A 17,568-nucleotide genomic window follows, 5' to 3' on the forward strand; every position below is an offset into this window, starting at 1 on the left:
CTCTCGTTCGTTATAAAAGCCTGAGCTTGGTAGAAGGATCATCGCATTTCAGGAGAACGAGGTAGAGCGGATAAAAGGAAAATGCTTCTTCCAAAGACATTCCTCCTACTCTATCTGCTTCTCCTTTCCACTTCATTCATTCCAAATGGGACCACTGCTAGGGAGCTTGTTAAACCAAGTGAGCCTGATTTATATTTTCTCCCAAGAAGTAAATTTAATCTATCATGTTCTTTCTTACTCTTTTGTACTTGACCTCCCTACTGCACCAAGACATGGGCCATATGTATAAAAAAATAAGCATTTAGCTAGGGTAAGTTGATCAATGTTTTTTTTCTTCTAAAAAGCCGCTAAAATATCATTTATATTTGCTTTATATGCCATGCTATCGAATCTAACTCATGATCAGAATCCATCTCATTTCTTAGCTCAACTGGTTGGCATCCATCTCGATCTCGAAGAGATCCAAGGCTCAAACCTAGGTGGTGGTGCTGCCATCATATTTTTCTTAAAAAAACAGAAGAAAAGGAAACCAGTGGGCTTAAGTATATTCTGTGTCAGCTACATATATATCCTACCCCCTAGATGTCCTCACCCTTGCCAGAATCAGCTAAGCTTAGGTTTTAGTGTGCTTCCCCCCGTAAGAAATCATAAAAGTCTTTTCCGCTGCAAGAAAACATTCCAAACATAATTATATCTTGCTTGTTGGTTAAATCTGAATACGGATATATATAACTTGCTATTGGTGCATGGGTGCAGGAACTAGTGGCCAGACGCCAGCGGATGCCACGGGCATCATCGGATATCGTGCCCCCTTGGTGCCTCCGCCTCCCCTTCGCAACGTTCCACACATCCCATATCGTCGCAAGTGCAACAGCTATTACCGTTGTGCACCCCCGGTCCCATAGCTGCAGAGTAAAATCGCAGGTGTACTACTAGTAATGGCGGCAGCAGGTGCTCCATCCTCGCGTATACTGCCTTGAAATTGGCATATGAACTAAATAAGCAGTCGTATCATGATGCCATTTTCGATCGCTTTGTTGTACGCGTATGTGTACCTAATGGTAGTTGGGAATTTCAAAGCTGCCGCGTTGTTTCTGTTGCTGTTATATTCAGTTACGGGCTCTCTCTTATCTACTTCTTTTTCACTATTTTTTGCAATCCTCGTTGCTCGGATGGGAATTTTGACATCCTCTACTCCTTGCATTAATTATTAAATGGCCGATTGCCCGAGTTGTTTCCAACACCGGTGGACTCGTCAAACTACGGACCAACACAAACAAAGATGCATGCATCGCATTCTTTTGGACCAACACATACAAAAGATGCACGCCCACCACAACCAATAATCACTTCTGGCAGAGAACTTTGGCGGCTGCGTAGGAACTTTGGTACGTAGCTGCGCTTTCTGCGTACGATGATGCACCCTGAAATAGTTGACCACGTCCTCCTATCTTGTTCTTCTGTCTCTCGGTTTTGGTCATTCCACAGTGATGTCACGGATTCTCCAGTTCCTCCTCATAACTTGCCGCATCTCGCGCACCGAGAATTTTCCTCCGTTCTTGCAATCAGCTATTCTCATGCTTTTAGTGCCATTTGATTGGATCTGTTCTTGGACTGAGATGAAATCTCTCGCATCGTCCTTCACTAGAGGTCTCCCTTTGGGCCCCCATAAAGAACTCTACAGCTTCTCTAGGCTGGCAGGAGAGCTTAAGGAGAATCACTCGCAGGTTCTGTCGCGCCCCAAACCCGTCATCCGGGTAGCCACGAGATACTGCTGCACACTTTCTAGAGTAAGACCTTAGAGAATATGCTAGGCGTGAAATTTTATTACAACTTCAAAAATCCATAAACAAAAATCATGTCATTTTATAATAAGAAGAAACCTGGATAGGATGCATGGCCCAGGCTCTAATACAAAGCTTGGTGTGGTGGATTATAGGATGCATGCCCAGGATCTGACGCTGGTGGTGCTCTCGGGTGCAGCGTTGCTACACTACTACGACGCCAAGCATGCCATCGATGACGACGAAAAACTTCAGTCCTTAAATTGTAGCGAGTGCATATCCAGCCTCCACCTTAGCTTTCATTGCAGATCTGCATTCGAAATGAACGACCTCTTCGTCTCTACGGCCTCCTTCAAAAAGCACACCGACCTGAAGCAGCTGGTCCACCTGGACGAGATGGAAGTCCGGCATGACGGGCGGAATGGGGGAGGCCGGCAAGGAGAGCGTCAACCTGCACAAGTTCTTCGAGGACGTCGAGACCGTGAAGGACGACCTCCGTGGCCTCGAGAAGCTGTACCGCCGCCTCCAGGGGGCCAACGAGGCTCTAGAGCAAGAAGAAGACGACGAAAGAACTCCGGGCGCGCATGGATGCCGACATCAATCGAGCAGGTCCTCCGCCGCGCCGAGGCCATGAAGGGAACCTCCGCCGCCGCCCTCAAATATTGAGGCCACTAAATTTTGTCAGCCTTTTAGTCTATATAAAGGTTGCTCATGTATATTGTAAAGACAAGGTAGAAATACATTTTTCTTGGCTTTTTTCTTCTTTCAACATATAGTATCAGAGCTACCGATCATGTAACCTGTTGCCGTCCTCTCTTTCGCTTTCTTGTGGTCGTCGTCGTCGCTCATAGATCCTCTGTATCTTCTGCGGGGGTAGCCGGAGCTCTGGCCTCGGCAGCTTTCATTTTTTTTTTTCCGTTGAAATCCTCATGACATCATAGACTTTTTTCCTTTCTTTTTTTTTAAAAAAAATTATTTTTTGTTTGTCTTTCGTTCAAAAAAGAAAAAATGCCGCTGACGGTGTGCTTCACGTGAAGGGGGGAGGCTTGCTTCACGTGGGGAGGCATCAGAGGGTTGTGCGTGTTCTCTCATCATGAGTTATACCAGCAGATTGAGTTGTTGGGTCAGAATTTGTTTGGAAGTATTTGGGGCTGCGAGCCCATGACTTCTATCATGCAGTGCGTCACCTAATGGAACCTTGATTTCACAGAGATGAGGGAGTTAATCTCCCTTAGCAACCGCTTCCAGTGCTCATATTCCTCCATGTCGGTAAAATCTAAACTCCAGCAGCAGCGCGTTAAATCGTACTGTCAGAGCTTGGCGAGTAAATTTAGCAGGCGCGATCTCGTTCCAAATTCTAGCAGCGGCGTGTCAAACCGTACCGTCAAAAGCTTGGCGGATAATTTTGGCAGGCATGATCTCGTTCCAAATTCCAGCAGCGGCGCGTCAAACCGTATTGTCAGAAATTGGACGGATAAATTTGGCAGGTGTAATCTCGCTCTCGATCATGGAGGCATACATTTACATGGCATCACCTCAGTTCTCAATCTTCGGCTTTATTTGCTGCCTCCGGCTCCTTCATCATCCAATTCGAGGTCTCATGCTCTTCTTCTATGGTGCTTTCGTCTACGAGCATCGTTAAGCTTCAGTTACCTTCTCTCTGAGTTTTATCCTTGCTGCGGACGTCTTCGCCAAAGCTTATCCTTATGGCATCTTTCAATTTTTTGCTTCCAAACTCAAGTTGGTGTCCATATTACCACCTTGAGTTTAAGGGGGGCTGTTAAAATCATATGATTAATTAGGTCCATTGATTGATTGATTATGCCAAACTTAGTTGGTCTTACTAAACTTCACCTTGATTGATTTGTGATTGATTGTGTCAAACTTAGTCGGCCTTATCAAATTTCGTTATTTTTCTAGTCTATATAAAGGTTGCTCATGTACATTGTAAAGACAAGGCAGAAATACAATTCTCTTCTCCCTTTCTCTTCTTTCAACAATTTTAATCAATATCAAAATGAGAGATAAAATACCCATTATTCCAACAGTTAGAAGTAAGCTGCCTCCCATTTTTCTATGAGCCTAGGAAGGGAGATGATTCAGCTGATGTTGCCTGGTCACAGCTCGAGTGAGCAACTTCTTTTTCAGTACAGTGGACAGGTAAAATGGGAGTACTTGGCTGTATTTTCTTGACACGGGCAGCCAGCAAGAGAATATTGCTTCATGCTGTGGATGTGAGCCGCCCTTCTACATTGTCAGGCAATTCTTGCTATTTTCCTTTCTCATGTTCTGCAACTGCCACCACCTTCCTTTCTTATGTTTTGTAATTGCCACCACTTTAATTCTATCTAAAATAAATAACCTAGTATTTCTATAAATAACCTAGTTTTTCTATAAGCAAGGAATGCTCCTATGCATGTATCTTATAAACGCCTTCACGGTATCTGCTCCTGTCAGAGGCAATATTTGATATGTTTCCGAGTACTGAAACCTAGATAATTATAGGGCTCGTTTGGTTTGCAGGAAAAGAAGGGAAAAAAGTATACTCAATGGAAAAGTAATGAGATGCCTCTTATTTGGTTGGAGTTTTAAAATGAGAGAGACGAGAAAGTTGTATTCCAGGGGAATATGATTCCCACGTCTCATGAAAAAGTTTTTTCCATGAGAAACATGAAAAAGTTACTTTTCCGTGATCCAGAAATCGAAATATTTTTTCCTCAAAAAGTCCCTTCAGCATCAAATCAAGGATCCTTATTTGATCCAAAGCATGAAAAACCTAATTTTTATTAAAGGTATAATTGGAATTACATATAACTTTTCCAGAAAAGTGGATAATTAACTAAACATAAGCATTTTGAAAATCTATCACTTTTCCATGGTCAACCAAACATGCCAAAAGTACTTTTCTAGGCATCTTCTTTTTAGAAATTTAGTTTCCAGGAATCATATTTCTATGAAAAAAATACTCTCTACGAACCAAACGAGCCCATAGGGTGAATGTGTGGTCTTCCCTCTCTCTCTCTCTCTCAAAAAAAAGATTAAATCTTGAAAAGCTATAAGAAGTGGATTCTCTAGCAAAACCAATTATCGATAGTTCTCTCTACTACTACTTCGTAGCTCCAAAATGAAGCTTTTTCCAAAAAGCTGTTTTTAGCTTTCTGAAGAAAGCTAAAACCGCTTTCCGAAATTTTTACCAGATACCCTTATTTCATCTAAAAGTGCTTTTGAAAGGCTAGAAGCTCTCCCAAATGGAGCCTAAGTGATTTTTCTCCGAGCCAAAAGGATCCACAATAGGTACATGATGAAAAAGGGCCGATGGTGGCGGAATGTAGAAGTCAGTCAATGCTAGATGGCAGGACATGGAAGTCAGTACAACACTGGAAGGCAGTCCGAAAATTCTAGGAATAATGGACAAAATTGTGAGTGGGTAGGATAAGAAAGAAAGCATGACCACTGGAAAATGTGAGGCTCCAGTTCTGCCCCAACTCTCGTTCGTTATAAAAGCCAGAGCTTGGTAGAAGGATCATCGCATTTCAGGAGAACGAGGTAATAGAGCGGATAAAAGGAAAATGCTTCTTCCAAAGACATTCCTCCTTCTCTATCTGCTTCTCCTTTCCACTTCATTCATTCCAAATGGGACAACAGCTAGGGAGCTTGTTAAACCAAGTGAGCCTGATTTATATTTTCTCCCAAGATTTAAATTTAATCATGTTCTTTCTTACTCTTTTGTACCTGACCTCCCTACTGCACCAAGACATGGGCCATATGTATAAAAAATAAGCATTTAGCTAGGGTAGGTTGAATGTTCTTTTTTTCTAAAAGACCGCTAAAACATCATTTATATTTGCTTTATATGCCATGCTATCGATTCTATCTCATGATCAGAATCCATCTCATTTCTTAGCTCAACTGGTTGGCATCCATCTCGATCTCGAAGAGATCCAAGGCTCAAACCTAGGCGGTGGTGCTGCCATCATATTTTTCTTAAAAAAACAAAAGAAAGGAAAACAGTGGGCTTAAGTATATTCTGTGCATGTCAGCTACATATATATCCTACCCCTAGATGTTCTCACCCTTGCCAGAATCAGCTAAGCTTAGGTTTTAGTGTGTTCCCCCCCGTAAGAAATCATAAAAATCTTTTCCACTGCAAGAAACATCCCAAACATAATTATATCTTGCTTGTTGGTTAAATCTGAATACGGATATATAACTTGCTATTGGTGCAGCAACTGGTGGCCAGACGCCTGTGGATGCCGCGCGCCCCTTTGCATATCGTGCCCTGTCACCAAGGTCTGCCGTGCCATCAACTGGGCCTGGCCTTCCATATACTCGCAGGTGCAAGTATTACCGTTGTCGACCCCCGGTCCCATAGCTTTAGAGTAAAATAGTAGGTGTACTACTGGTAATGGCTGCAGCGGGTGCTACATCCTCGCATATACTTCCTTCAAATTGGCATATGAACTAAATAAGCAGTCGTATCATGATGCCATGTTCGCTTTGTTGTACGTGTAATGTGTACCTAATGGTAGTTGGGAATTTTAAAGCTGCCGCGTTGTTTCTGTTGCTGTTATATTGAGTTACGGGCTCTCTCTTATCTACTTCTTTTTCACTATTTTTTGCAATGCTCGTTGCTCTGATCGATGCCGACATCGAGCAGGTCCTCCGCCGCCCTCAAGTCTGCAGGTCACTAATAATATCACATTGTTGCAGGTCACTGACCTCAAATCTGCGAAGCGGTGGATATGCCTGTGAATCAGACAATATTCTTAGAAATTCGACCTCCTTGATTCTAACATAATGGCACCAGTGGTCTGGTGGTAGAATAGTATTATATTTAGATCAAAATGCATGACAATGCATCACCTCCATAAGCCATTGAATGTTGCCTGCACTCAACTTGATAATAACATTCATCGAAACCACCAGAAAGTAGCCACACAACAATAACTATGAATGCTTTGGAACTCAAGCTCAAACATAACACAAGCTTAAATTTGGGAAGGGAGATTAGACAAGGCACGGAGTTTGCCGATGATGGTATCAAAGATAGCATGCGATTTTTTTTTTTAATCGCTCCAAGTATAATATCACACTATTACTTTCATTTTCCGTAATTCTTTATCATTTACCATTAGGATTAGGTCAAAATGCACGACAATGCATCATCTCCATAAGCTATTGACTGTTGCCTGCACTCAACTTGATAATAATATTCATCGAAACCACCAGAAAGTACCCACACAACAATAACTATGAATGCTTTGGAACTCAAGCTCAAACGTAACACAAGCTTAAATTTCGGAAGGGAGATTAGACAAGGCACAGAGTTTGTCGATGATGGCATCAATGACAGCATGCGAGCTAGCTGTTCCTGCAAATGGCAAATGTTTAGGTGCTTCTGCACGGTCAAAATAGAATGCACCGGATGCCAACTTCTCCTTTGGCTGCAAGGCCAACCAAATCACCGTGTCTGCGCCCTCCTCGCTTGTCCTAAGCTTCCCTGATAACCTGGATTATATATGCAAATCAATATATATCAAGCTATAGTAATAAACAAGTGCAGTGCAGTCACAAGGGTGACTGTTCTTACTTCTCTGAAAAGCCAGGCAAACTTTTTGCTGTTCCAGGTGTATCGGCCCAGCCTGGATGCATCGAGTAGAAGCTCACCCCTTTGTTCTTGTAAGTTTCAGCCCACTTTTCAGTTAATGCCACCTGAAACATGTTGAGAGGGCAGGAAAGAAACCCAAATGTATAAATTATATTCATGTAAAGAAGGGAAAGAAGCATCTTGATGTGTTCCGTAGCTTAGTATGAAACATCACGAGTAAGTTAATGCCAAACATGTCCTATTTGACAGAATATGGTTTGGAAAAGAACCACCGTCTATCAAATCAAAAAGGACAGCTTGAAACTTTGCTTCAACCCATTATGACAGATAATCTGCAAGCGATCCTTGTAGATGAGAGTAACTCCATAATGCCCTCTGAAGTTTCGTATAGCTCCAGATCTTCGATCTAGGTTGTTTTAAGAATCATTCTTTATTCAAAATAACCCTTCACGGAGAACCATGGAAGACATGATGTCAAAGCTGTAAATGTGCAACGGGGTTAATATCTTTTTGTTTAAGTTTCTCTAATGAGTTCACAGAGGTTGCCGTAGTACTCTGGGATTAGGCTTACATGATACCCGATTCAATTTTCAGGTAATGTGAGTTAGCTGCCCTTCTGGTGCATAACTCAATATACATATCCAGTTTTATAACTATTGGTTTCAAAAGATGCCTCAATGTTCCGTATCTTTCATACTACAGCTTTTTGGCAGTTCTTGTTGCAAGAGTCCTGAACTTTGAGTTACAATAAGATGACAACGTTGCACCTAGATCAATGCCAACACTGGCATAGGTTTGATAGGTTCTTCCTAATTCTAAATTGATGGATCCCACATTGCTTAAAAGGTTCTTTCTCCCTCTCAAGATAGCAGATTAAAGCACTTGTTTGAGTCAAACAAAGATACTGTTTGGCAGGTTGTGTCGAAGTCATGTTAATATAGGGTGTTGAGACCATAGCGACATTATGACATACCAGTTAATCACTGCTTGTGGCCAAATAGTTTTCTCATAAGGAATCTCTAATGAATACTTTATGAGCCCAAGGAACTGATACTTTTCAATAAAGTATTTTAAGATAGAACAAATGCATCCGTATCACTTGTTTGCTTCAGCAACTTCTTGTATGCTGTTCTTGTGATCAAGGGATAAGGCTGGAAGTGGGCCGGGCTATGCCCCTATCCAAACCTGGCCTAAATTTTGTTCGGGCTAAGGCCTGAAAATTTTTGGACAATCCAAGCCTGAGCCCAACCCGAGCCTAGGCCTAGGCCTGACCTGAACCTGATTGGGCCCAGCCACATCATTGAAGTTTAATATTTCATAATATTGCTTCACAAGTAAATGAGCTAGCTAAAAATTGGACTCTCTCCTATAACACAAATAAATGATACATGATACATTATTCTCTGCTCAACCCATTTTAATTTTTTGTTTACTTTCTCATTATTCTCTCTAAATAACAACATACAAAAACAAATTGATCCGGGCTTGATTTCGGGCTCAATTTCGAGCCTTGTTCGGGCTTCATTTTCGGGCCTTGTTCGGGCTTGGGCTAGGCCCTGGTCGGGCCAATGACATACCCAAGCCCGGCTCGAAAAATAAATGGGCTCTACATTTAAGCGCAAACCCGCTCGAAACATTTTCGGGCCTAGTCTGAAACCCGGCCCGAAAGGCCTCGGGCTGGCCCGAGCCCATTTCTAGCCCTATCAAGGGAAGGTTCTGATTATATTCAAGCCTAGATCAAATCTGAAATGGCAAGCACCGAGTACTGCTTTTAGTTTTTGGCTTTGGAATATTGAAACATTCACAGTCATGCTGAAGTATTCAGAGTAAAAGGCATTCTTGGATGAATGATATTACAAAGGAATTCTAGACCTTGTTTACTGACCTGAACTCTCTTGTTTCGAGCATATTGTAGCACCCCATCAAACTTGCTTTCACTGAACTGCAGTGAGAAAATATCATCAGTAAGTTCAAGATTGTAAGTTTGAAACCCAGGCAGAAACCCAGGTAGATTGTTATTATATATTCAGACTACAAATCAAATTATCTGTCTAAAGAACTCAAAACAATAAATGAGAATTAAGTGATAGGAAACTGTATAATGAAGGAATGCAGCAATAGAATAAGTAGTTTTAAAATGACATTAAACAAAACCTAAGTTAAACAGTAATACCAAATCCATCTATATCGTTTGCTCATTTGAGAAGTATGAATAAAAAGAAAGCAACCTGCAAATCCTCGGTCAAAGGTGTTGTGTACATGCCACCAGAAGAAACTGTAATAACCCGAGCATCGGGTGCTGCTTTCTCCAATGATGGCATCATTAATTCTGTAATAGCATATGTTGCTACTACATTAACAGCGAAGCTTAACTCCAATCTGGTAGAAGATGACAAAAAGTTATAGGCAAGTTGTCAGTTTCAGGATGGTTAGAAAAGAAATTTTCATCCCCTAAGCCAGAGAAGTTCTAGCTACATAAATGACTATATTAAATTGAATGGGAACGATAGGGTGAACTTCATATGCAAAGACTAAATAAAGATCAAATTTATATGGCAAATAATGAAAGGGGCACACCCTTCTGCTGTGGTAACTCGGTTGTGCTCCAGTAAACCAGCATTGTTAACCTAAATGCACAAGTCTGTCAGAACCTTCTCATTTCGCACTTGTATAAAGCATTTACTTTGCTATAATCACAAGGTGAAAAAGATCTAGGCAGAATAAACTTCCCCAGGATTTTGGAAAGAGCCGGGCATGGTGAAATTACTCGAAGAAAACACAACTATTTTATAGCATCATTTGTTTCGGAATTATTTTCCTGTCCATAAATCTATGGACCACTTCGCTAAAGAATGCTGACGTATTTTGCCTATAATATTTGGATGCTCTGAAGAGACAATAGGGTAACACATTGCCAGAAATACAAATAAACAGGCTTTCAAGGCAGACATGAGTGCCTTCATGAATCCCTTGAGGGAGGTTCCAGTTCAGACCATGGACGTGGCATCCCCACTGTACTTCTTTTTTTTTTCTTTTGAAAAAAAAAAGAGTCAATAAATCCCTATGGTTCAATAAGGAAAGGCGTAATAATTTAAAAATAAAGAAAAGATAAAGCACATATTATTTACAGAAAATTGTGGCCATCATAGGCCATATGCCATCATGAACGGCCGAGCGAGCAAAAATGCATAATAAATAACAGATTACAAGGTTATATGTATAAAGGACTTCATCATTCATTGTAACTTAAAAGCTATCCTATGCACAAACAGAAGCATACATAGCCACATATATATAAAAATATGGCAGGCACTTTATCTTCTTCACTCATTCAAAATGTGTAACAACCAGAATTTGGACAAAGGAAACATTTGAATCAAAATTACGAAGCATGGTTAAAAAGAGTAATAAAAGACGATATATATTGTACTATTAGCTATGTATCTTTTCAAAATTCATAAACTATATACAAGGAAAAAGCTTACTAAAACATGAAGTCCCTTCTCCTCTGAAGAAAATCTAGACACAAACGACTTAACTTCGCTGATGGAAGACAGATCACAAACCTACCACAAAAAGTGAATAAATAATTAAACATGTTGAAGAAATAGATATGATACAACACAAGCAATGATTTGCTCACAGGTCAAACAGCAAAAATGTATGAGAAGAAAGTCCAGTATTTGATCTTTATGATTGTGTCAAAAAGTTATTGTGCCTCTAAACTTTTAAATGCAAAGGATGTCTATAGGAATTGTCAGATGAATCACATGAAGAAACAAGAACTTCAGGCAGTATACCTCCAGATGGACATTTGGGTTACCCGTGGTTGACTGAATTTTAGAAAGGGCAGCCTCTCCCCTCTCCTTACTGCGACAGACCATATAAACCGTTGCACCACTAAAAAGAATATGATACAATATTATGTGAAAACACTCTTCCTGAGAGTAAACAGCCAAGAGCTTCAGTAGAAGAATTACATCATTCGAAACAGAAGAAATCATTACCGTGAAGCCAAGCCCTCTGCAGTAGCATAACCAATGCCAGAATTAGCCCCCGTGACCAAGCAATTTTTCCCTTCCATAGAAATTTGCATATCTTCTTCTTTGAATTTCTTGGCATGTTCCCTGGGAAATTACATTCTGATATCAGCAAGGAATCCATAAAACTCACAACAAGTTAACTAATAAATAAAAAAATAAAAAAAGCTGGAAATAGAAGTGTAAAACTTTTCTGTAATACAGTATATAAATACATAATTGGCATGCTTTATCCCATAAGTTTGTGGCAAGCTTTCTCATATTTCACCATTCATTTTCGAACAGTCCAAGTCATCTAATACTGCACCTGTCTTCAAATCACATATAAGATTTTTTTTTTCTCACTGGTCAATAGGCCTCAGGTCATTTTTTCTTTGCTTTGATTCGACAGTGAACTTCTCCTAGCTATAGTCACTGCCAAATGACACTTTGCTATAGGTTTCTCTTAGAACTTGTTTTGTTCACGGGAAAATTTTTTCCTTACTAGAATGCTTTTCCTAAAAAGCCGATGCCTAGGTAGATGATGTCTGGAAAAATGATTTTTGCAAGTTTGGTTGACCATAATAAAGTGGCACATGCTAGAGTGGCTTATGTTTGATTGAGTATCTATTTTTGTGGAAAAGTTGTGTAAAATCCTGTTATTCCCTTAATAAAGGAAAAGACCTTATTGCATTCTTTCTAAAAACTTAAGGACACTTTTGAAAAAAAAATAATTATCCTAATTTCCAACCGGTAGGAATTGGAGTTTTCCATGTCCCACAATTTTTTTTTTTTTAAATCTTATTCCCATAGAAATAGGTATCCAGGGCCTCTTGTCACGATTGCTCTCTCCCCACGCCATCGTCATTGAAACAAACATATATCCCAGTTATGAGGTTCGGAGACAAATTTGCCAAAGATTAGCAAATCCTACGAAGGATTTATAGAAGAACAGACAGTACCATATAGAAGCGAAACAATTCTGTCGGTATATTTCGGTAGATAGTGAAGTAAAAGTTGAAGGGATAATAAGAAGGAAAGATTACTGAAAGCCGGCTTTTGTGAACTGCTTGAAGCCATATAACCCGAAAGCCGCAGTCCTCCATGCCTGCGAGGTCGAGCTTTCTTTAGCTTTTTTTAACAAGTATAATATAATCGGAGGAGAGGAGAGGAGAGGAGTCGGGATCTGTCGCTTCTCAAAACCCTAGAAACCGGGACGAGATCAATTGGGAAGAGCGGGGTTTTACCTTCAGAAGAAACATAATTCGGTCCCCAACGGCGAACGTACAATCCGGCCTTCTGCGGGTTCCGATTTTGTCTGTGCGTGCGTACTAAGTTCGTGCGCTCGGATTATACTAATAACGAGTACCTTACAAATGATGCACTATCTAAAATTTTTTCGAACGAATAATTGATATAAAATTAATATTTTTTAATTTTTTTAATTTTATTAAGTACCTATAAATTTTTATCAATGTAAAACTAAATGCACATCCTTACCGTAAGAGTTTTCATAATCCGCACCCATACCATAATATTAATTCTTTTCTTTTCTTTATAAAAAAAAAAGAGACATCCCTTAATCTTAATCATATGGTGATCATGGGTGGTCCAACCGCGAGCTAGATTGTGGTGGACGTCTGTTGGATTCCTTGTTCCTTTTGTCTTTTGCTTCCTTTTTCTCATTATTAGACTTCTGAATTATAATTTCTAATCTTTTTGACTGTAGGACTCTTGTATCGATCAAACAGCGATATTATATAGGGTCACAAAATATTCATAAATATAATTTTAACTTAATATGCAACAAGATATTTCTTCTATGGGGTCATTATTGGGTTTGATTAAGCTAAATTTGAGTTCGGTTGGATTGGTGAGCTGAAATAATGCACATCAGGTTTGAATAGAACTGAGTTGTAATTACTGACGTCAAAAATTTAATTGCATAACTTTTTTTGCTTATCATGCTTTTTTTTTTGGAGTCCATTCAAGCCTTGCTGATTGGTTAATTAATAATGACTTCAATCATATAAAGAGAGAACTTTCTTGCTTGTTGAACAGATCATGGTGCCCAAGCATTTTTTGCAGATCTCAATTGAAGTCTTTGTCGAGCTGCTAAGAGTGTTGAGTTAGAGGTTAAGCAGGAGATGCACTTCCTCTCTGTTTTGTTTTCTCAGCTTCATCAGGTTCTAGTGTGGTAAGTCGCAATGACTTGATAGGAAAATTGACTCTCGGGTTTTAGCTTCTTTAATATGGCCTACATCCCGGAGGGGAAGGTTTTAACTAAGCATATCTATTTCTTTCCAAAATATCATACCATTCTTTGTAACTCGATGCCATGTTCCAGTCAAGCCTTAACATCCTAATAGTTGCAGAGTTTGAAAAGGGCTGAAGAGGAGTAATACATCAATATGACACTGGGTTTGTAGTTTGTTTTAATTCTTTACAATATACTACACATTTTTCATAATTCAAGTTACATGGCTTCTTTTAAGATGTATACCCACATTATGATTTTACGATGGTATATGACATACTATTAGCTCTCACTTGCTTTGAGAAAAAGAACTCTCACTGGGTAACTTTTAGAAACGGACAAATAGTGAAATACTAGTTAAATAGATTTAAAATTGATTAAGTTTTGTGTAAAAATTGTAAAATTATGTTGGATGAGAATTTAACCATCCAACATGGATTGGTGGTTTCAGATGCACGTATCAAAGAAGAGAAGGATGGAAGAAAATAAGAATCCAAGAACTAGAAGATGTTATTTACGAGAAGAAAAACAAATAACTTTTAAGGATAGAATCTCGAATAAATAAAAACGGAATACAGATGAAAAAATCACTACCATACAGAGCACTTCATACACTCTCATTAAGTAGTAAAACATACAGAGCACTTCATACACTCTTATAAACGATGTGTTATAGCTTACATTCCATTCATTAATCTGCCACTTCTCAATCTCTTTGCATACAAACCTAATACAGTAAAACTACAAGGATGTACCAAACCATATAGATTAGTAGAGTATGATCCTGCATTTCTTTGAACAGAGAGCTACAAAAAAAAAAAACTTTTTGCTGCGTCTACTTGCAGTATATCTATAAACCAACAGCACCAATAAGGAATATCTATCATTGTAGATAAGCACTTAAAGCATCCTTTCTGCAACAATAGAAGAAATGTTCAACAGCAGTTTGAGCATACGTTCTCCCAGTCACTGTCAGCTATTGTCTCCGGCGGCCTATACCATAAGCATCATCCTGTAAAATAGACAGTAAATCCCAGTGAATATGATCTCCTGCTTCCCAACAGCAGTCCCCTTGCAGAGCCATTTTTGCAATGAAGTCAGCTGCCCTATTAGCTTCACGAAGAGTGTAGGATAACTTGAATCTGCCCAATTCAAAATATCTTTTAGTAGTGGCATCTCCAAGGACCTGCCCAAGGAAAAGTTAGCAATCCATGATATCACAGTTATATTCTCTTGCATTAAGGAAAGATATAGGCTATCCAAGCTGCTTTTTTGCATCCTGGGATCAGTGCCGGCTCGAGCCTTAGGCGACCGAGGCGGTCGCCTAAGGCCCCCGGCCCAGGGAAGGCCCCCACGGGCCACCACCCACTTGTTTTTTTTTTTTTATTCCAGCTCAGGGCTATTGCGGAGGGGACTGGCTATGCCTATGGCTATGGGCTATCAGCTATAGAGGGAGTGGCCGAGTGGCGGAGTGGGCAGCGGGTTTGGGCGGCGGCGACGCGACGTAAAACGGTGAAAGGCTGAGGCCGACTGCGGCGACTGGCGACGGGCGACGGGCGATGGCGTGGTCGGTGGTCGAGCGGTCGAGTCGTCGACACTCGACAAGCAACGGGCAAGTGGGCAACGGCTTTTTCCTCCCCGGTTCCCCCCTTCTCTCCGACAATCCGACTCTCCCCTTCTCTGCCTTTTTAATGCCGGAACCTTCTCCGGTTCTCGGCACTCGGTCTCGGCACTCGGCAGGGCAGATCGGCTATTCGGCTTGCAAAACCCTCTCTAGCTCTCTGCTCTCCTCGCCGACGTCCGGTCCACTGTGCGTCCGTGCAGAGTCCCGTGACTTCCGTCCTCTCCTCGGCATCCAGCGTCCTCGCCGACTCCGAGTCGCCGTCCTCGGCAGTCAGCTCCTCCGACATCCGACTCCGCGGCGACCGAGGGCCGAGGCGGTGAGGCCTCAGTCCCATCCTCTTCTCGCCGACGTCGCCGACTCGCCGTCCTCGGCCTCCCGTGAGGCTGTGACCGGCGCCGGCGGTGGCCCCGTCCTCTCCTCAGACCTCAGCTCCTCCGCCGCTCCGGCCGGCGGCCTCCTCGTCCTCGAGGTTCCCGGTTCCCAAATCCCAAGTCCCGACGGCCGACGGACCCGACACCCGACCTCCTCCCACTCCCAGGCTCCCAGTCCCACGGTCCCACCGGCACCGGGCCACCTCCCGAGGTTCGGCTGTTCCCAAATCCCAGTTCCCACTGTGGCACTGTGCCACTGTCTACAGTCCACTGATCCCGATTCTCCAATCCCACTGAGGTGAGTAAGTAACTGTAGTATGTAGTTACTTAGTTTATTAATTATTTTTTGGTTTAATTAAATTATATTTAGTTAAGTAATTAATTTAAAATTTGTTATTTTTTGGTTCAATTGTAGATTGGTTGTGACTTCACTACTTCAGCGGTTCGGCACTATTCGGCCTCTTCTCGCTGTCGAGTTCGGAACTATTCCACCTCTTCTCGACACAATTAAGTTCGGCACTGCTTGTCGGGACCCGAGTTTATTTTTCTTGACACAATTAAGTTTTATCATTTTTAACTTTTTATATTTTGATTTGTTTGTGGTGGTTTTTTAATTGCTTAGTTTGATAATATTATTTATAGATTAAAATGTCTAATAGAAAATATGACTGTGGGTATGAAAAACTCAAAAAAAAAAGAAAAATCGATAAACTCATTCAATCTCAAAAAGGAGCTCTAGATAGATTTGTTGTTACAAACAAACATAACACTACATCAAATTCAACTCAAGAATTAGCAATAGAACAGGCACCCGAAATAGAGTTAAAAAATGAGATTGCCAGTGAAACAATATCTAGTGAAGAACACAATGGAGAATCAGATGGAGATAGGATAAACAAGCAAAAAGATTGTGAAACTAGTTCTATTCCTACAAATTTATATGATCCTGGTCAATGGAAAATAATTGATACAAAATTTAGAGATCTAATAGTGGAAAGAGGTCCAATTAGGGATTATGATTTTCATTTTCCTAAGGATGAAAACAATAGACACTTTTCTACGATATATTATATTCGTAAGTTATCTAATGGTAAAAAATATGATAGAAAATGGTTAGTGTATTCGAAAGATTTGGATAGAGTATATTGTTTTTGCTGTAAATTATTTGATTCAAAGTCTAGCACGAGTCAATTAGTCAATGAAGGAAGTAGGGATTGGAAAAATCTAGGTATCAAGCTTAAAAGTCATGAAACAACTAATGAACATATCATTAGCATGAATAGGTGGATTGAGTTAGAAGTGAGATTGCTAAAAAATAATACAATTGATAAAAATCTCCAAGAACAAATAAACCAAGAGAAGGATCATTGGAAAAAAGTTCTATTTAGAATTATTGCTGTCGTAAAAAATCTTGCAAAAAATAATTTAGCATTTCGAGGAAAGAATGAAAAGATCTATCAAAGCAATAACGGAAATTTTCTAAGTTTTATTGAAACGATTGCAGAATTTGATCCAATAATGCAAGAACATATTCGACGCATTCAACATGGTGAAATTTACAATCATTATTTAGGTCATAATATTCAAAATGAATTGATTCAAATGTTAGCATCTGAAATTAAAGCTATAATACTTAAAAAGATTAAAGAAGCAAAATATTTTTCTGTAATACTTGATTGCACTCCTGATGCAAGCCATCAGGAACAAATGACCCTAGTTTTAAGATGTGTAGATACTTCAACAAGTTCAGTAAAAGTAGAAGAATATTTTTTAGAATTTTTAGAAATAGATGATACCTCTGAAAAGGGCCTTTTTAATGAACTTATAAATATAATAGAAAAACATAAACTTGAGGTTAATGATATAAGAGGACAAGGGTATGATAATGGATCTAATATGAAAGGA

General features: G+C 40.2%; 3 protein-coding genes and 3 long non-coding RNA genes across 12 annotated transcripts in view; 4 read left to right on the forward strand and 2 right to left on the reverse strand.

The window, feature by feature from the left end:
- The first annotated feature begins 15 nt into the window (after positions 1-15).
- On the forward strand, positions 16-2,553 carry LOC113462903. Of its 2 annotated transcripts, XR_005513008.1 has the most exons (3): positions 16-178; positions 757-1,112; positions 1,940-2,553. It is a non-coding gene; the product is annotated as an uncharacterized LOC113462903 (long non-coding RNA). The 2 variants fall into 2 exon arrangements; XR_005513007.1 differs by lacking the exon at positions 1,940-2,553 and having other exon boundaries at positions 19-178; positions 757-1,156.
- On the forward strand, positions 185-516 carry LOC120111625. Its single transcript, XR_005513009.1, has 2 exons — positions 185-310; positions 426-516. It is a non-coding gene; the product is annotated as an uncharacterized LOC120111625 (long non-coding RNA).
- Positions 2,554-5,298: 2,745 nt separating the features above from the next.
- On the forward strand, positions 5,299-6,393 carry LOC120111624. The gene is made up of 2 exons (XR_005513006.1): positions 5,299-5,450; positions 6,011-6,393. It is a non-coding gene; the product is annotated as an uncharacterized LOC120111624 (long non-coding RNA).
- Positions 6,394-6,921: 528 nt separating this feature from the next.
- LOC103709761 (dehydrogenase/reductase SDR family member 12) lies at positions 6,922-12,811 on the reverse strand. The gene is made up of 10 exons (XM_039129234.1): positions 12,659-12,811; positions 12,458-12,519; positions 11,400-11,519; positions 11,193-11,292; positions 10,878-10,958; positions 9,970-10,019; positions 9,621-9,771; positions 9,278-9,334; positions 7,375-7,496; positions 6,922-7,292 (listed from the first exon to the last, which is right to left on the reverse strand). The coding sequence occupies exons 1-10, from the start codon at positions 12,671-12,673 to the stop codon at positions 7,076-7,078; spliced, it is 975 nt and encodes a 324-aa protein (XP_038985162.1). The 5' UTR covers positions 12,674-12,811; the 3' UTR covers positions 6,922-7,075.
- A 1,433-nt stretch (positions 12,812-14,244) lies between these two features.
- LOC103709762 (type IV inositol polyphosphate 5-phosphatase 3) overlaps positions 14,245-17,568 on the reverse strand; it is a 34,816-nt gene continuing 31,492 nt past the window's right edge. For 4 of the 6 annotated variants that reach the window (XM_008795259.4, XM_008795257.4, XM_026805700.2 and 1 more), the window contains one exon: positions 14,248-14,854. The gene's annotated coding sequence lies outside the window, so the exon portion shown is untranslated. Of the gene's footprint in view, positions 14,948-17,568 lie in introns of all 6 variants that reach the window. The other 2 variants (XR_005513010.1, XM_008795258.4) reach the window with 2 other exon arrangements.
- On the forward strand, positions 14,947-16,280 carry LOC120111626. The gene is made up of 2 exons (XM_039129236.1): positions 14,947-15,961; positions 16,079-16,280. Exons 1-2 carry the CDS (start codon positions 15,228-15,230, stop codon positions 16,275-16,277), a joined length of 933 nt encoding a protein of 310 aa, XP_038985164.1. The 5' UTR covers positions 14,947-15,227; the 3' UTR covers positions 16,278-16,280.

This window comes from Phoenix dactylifera, chromosome 8 (genome assembly GCF_009389715.1).
Source record: "Phoenix dactylifera cultivar Barhee BC4 chromosome 8, palm_55x_up_171113_PBpolish2nd_filt_p, whole genome shotgun sequence".
Classification (NCBI taxonomy): Eukaryota; Viridiplantae; Streptophyta; class Magnoliopsida; order Arecales; family Arecaceae; genus Phoenix; species Phoenix dactylifera.

Coding starts and splice junctions, on each gene's coding strand:
- LOC103709761 (XM_039129234.1), bottom strand. Junction 9,772..9,969: donor CGAGTTACCACAGCAGAAGG/GTGTGCCCCTTT, acceptor ATCTTCTACCAG/ATTGGAGTTAAGCTTCGCTG. Junction 7,293..7,374: donor TTGCCTGGCTTTTCAGAGAA/GTAAGAACAGTC, acceptor TATATAATCCAG/GTTATCAGGGAAGCTTAGGA.
- LOC120111626 (XM_039129236.1), top strand. CDS start 15,228: ATGGCGTGGTCGGTGGTCGAGCGGTCGAGTCGTCGACACTCGACAAGC. Junction 15,962..16,078: donor GATTCTCCAATCCCACTGAG/GTGAGTAAGTAA, acceptor GTTCAATTGTAG/ATTGGTTGTGACTTCACTAC.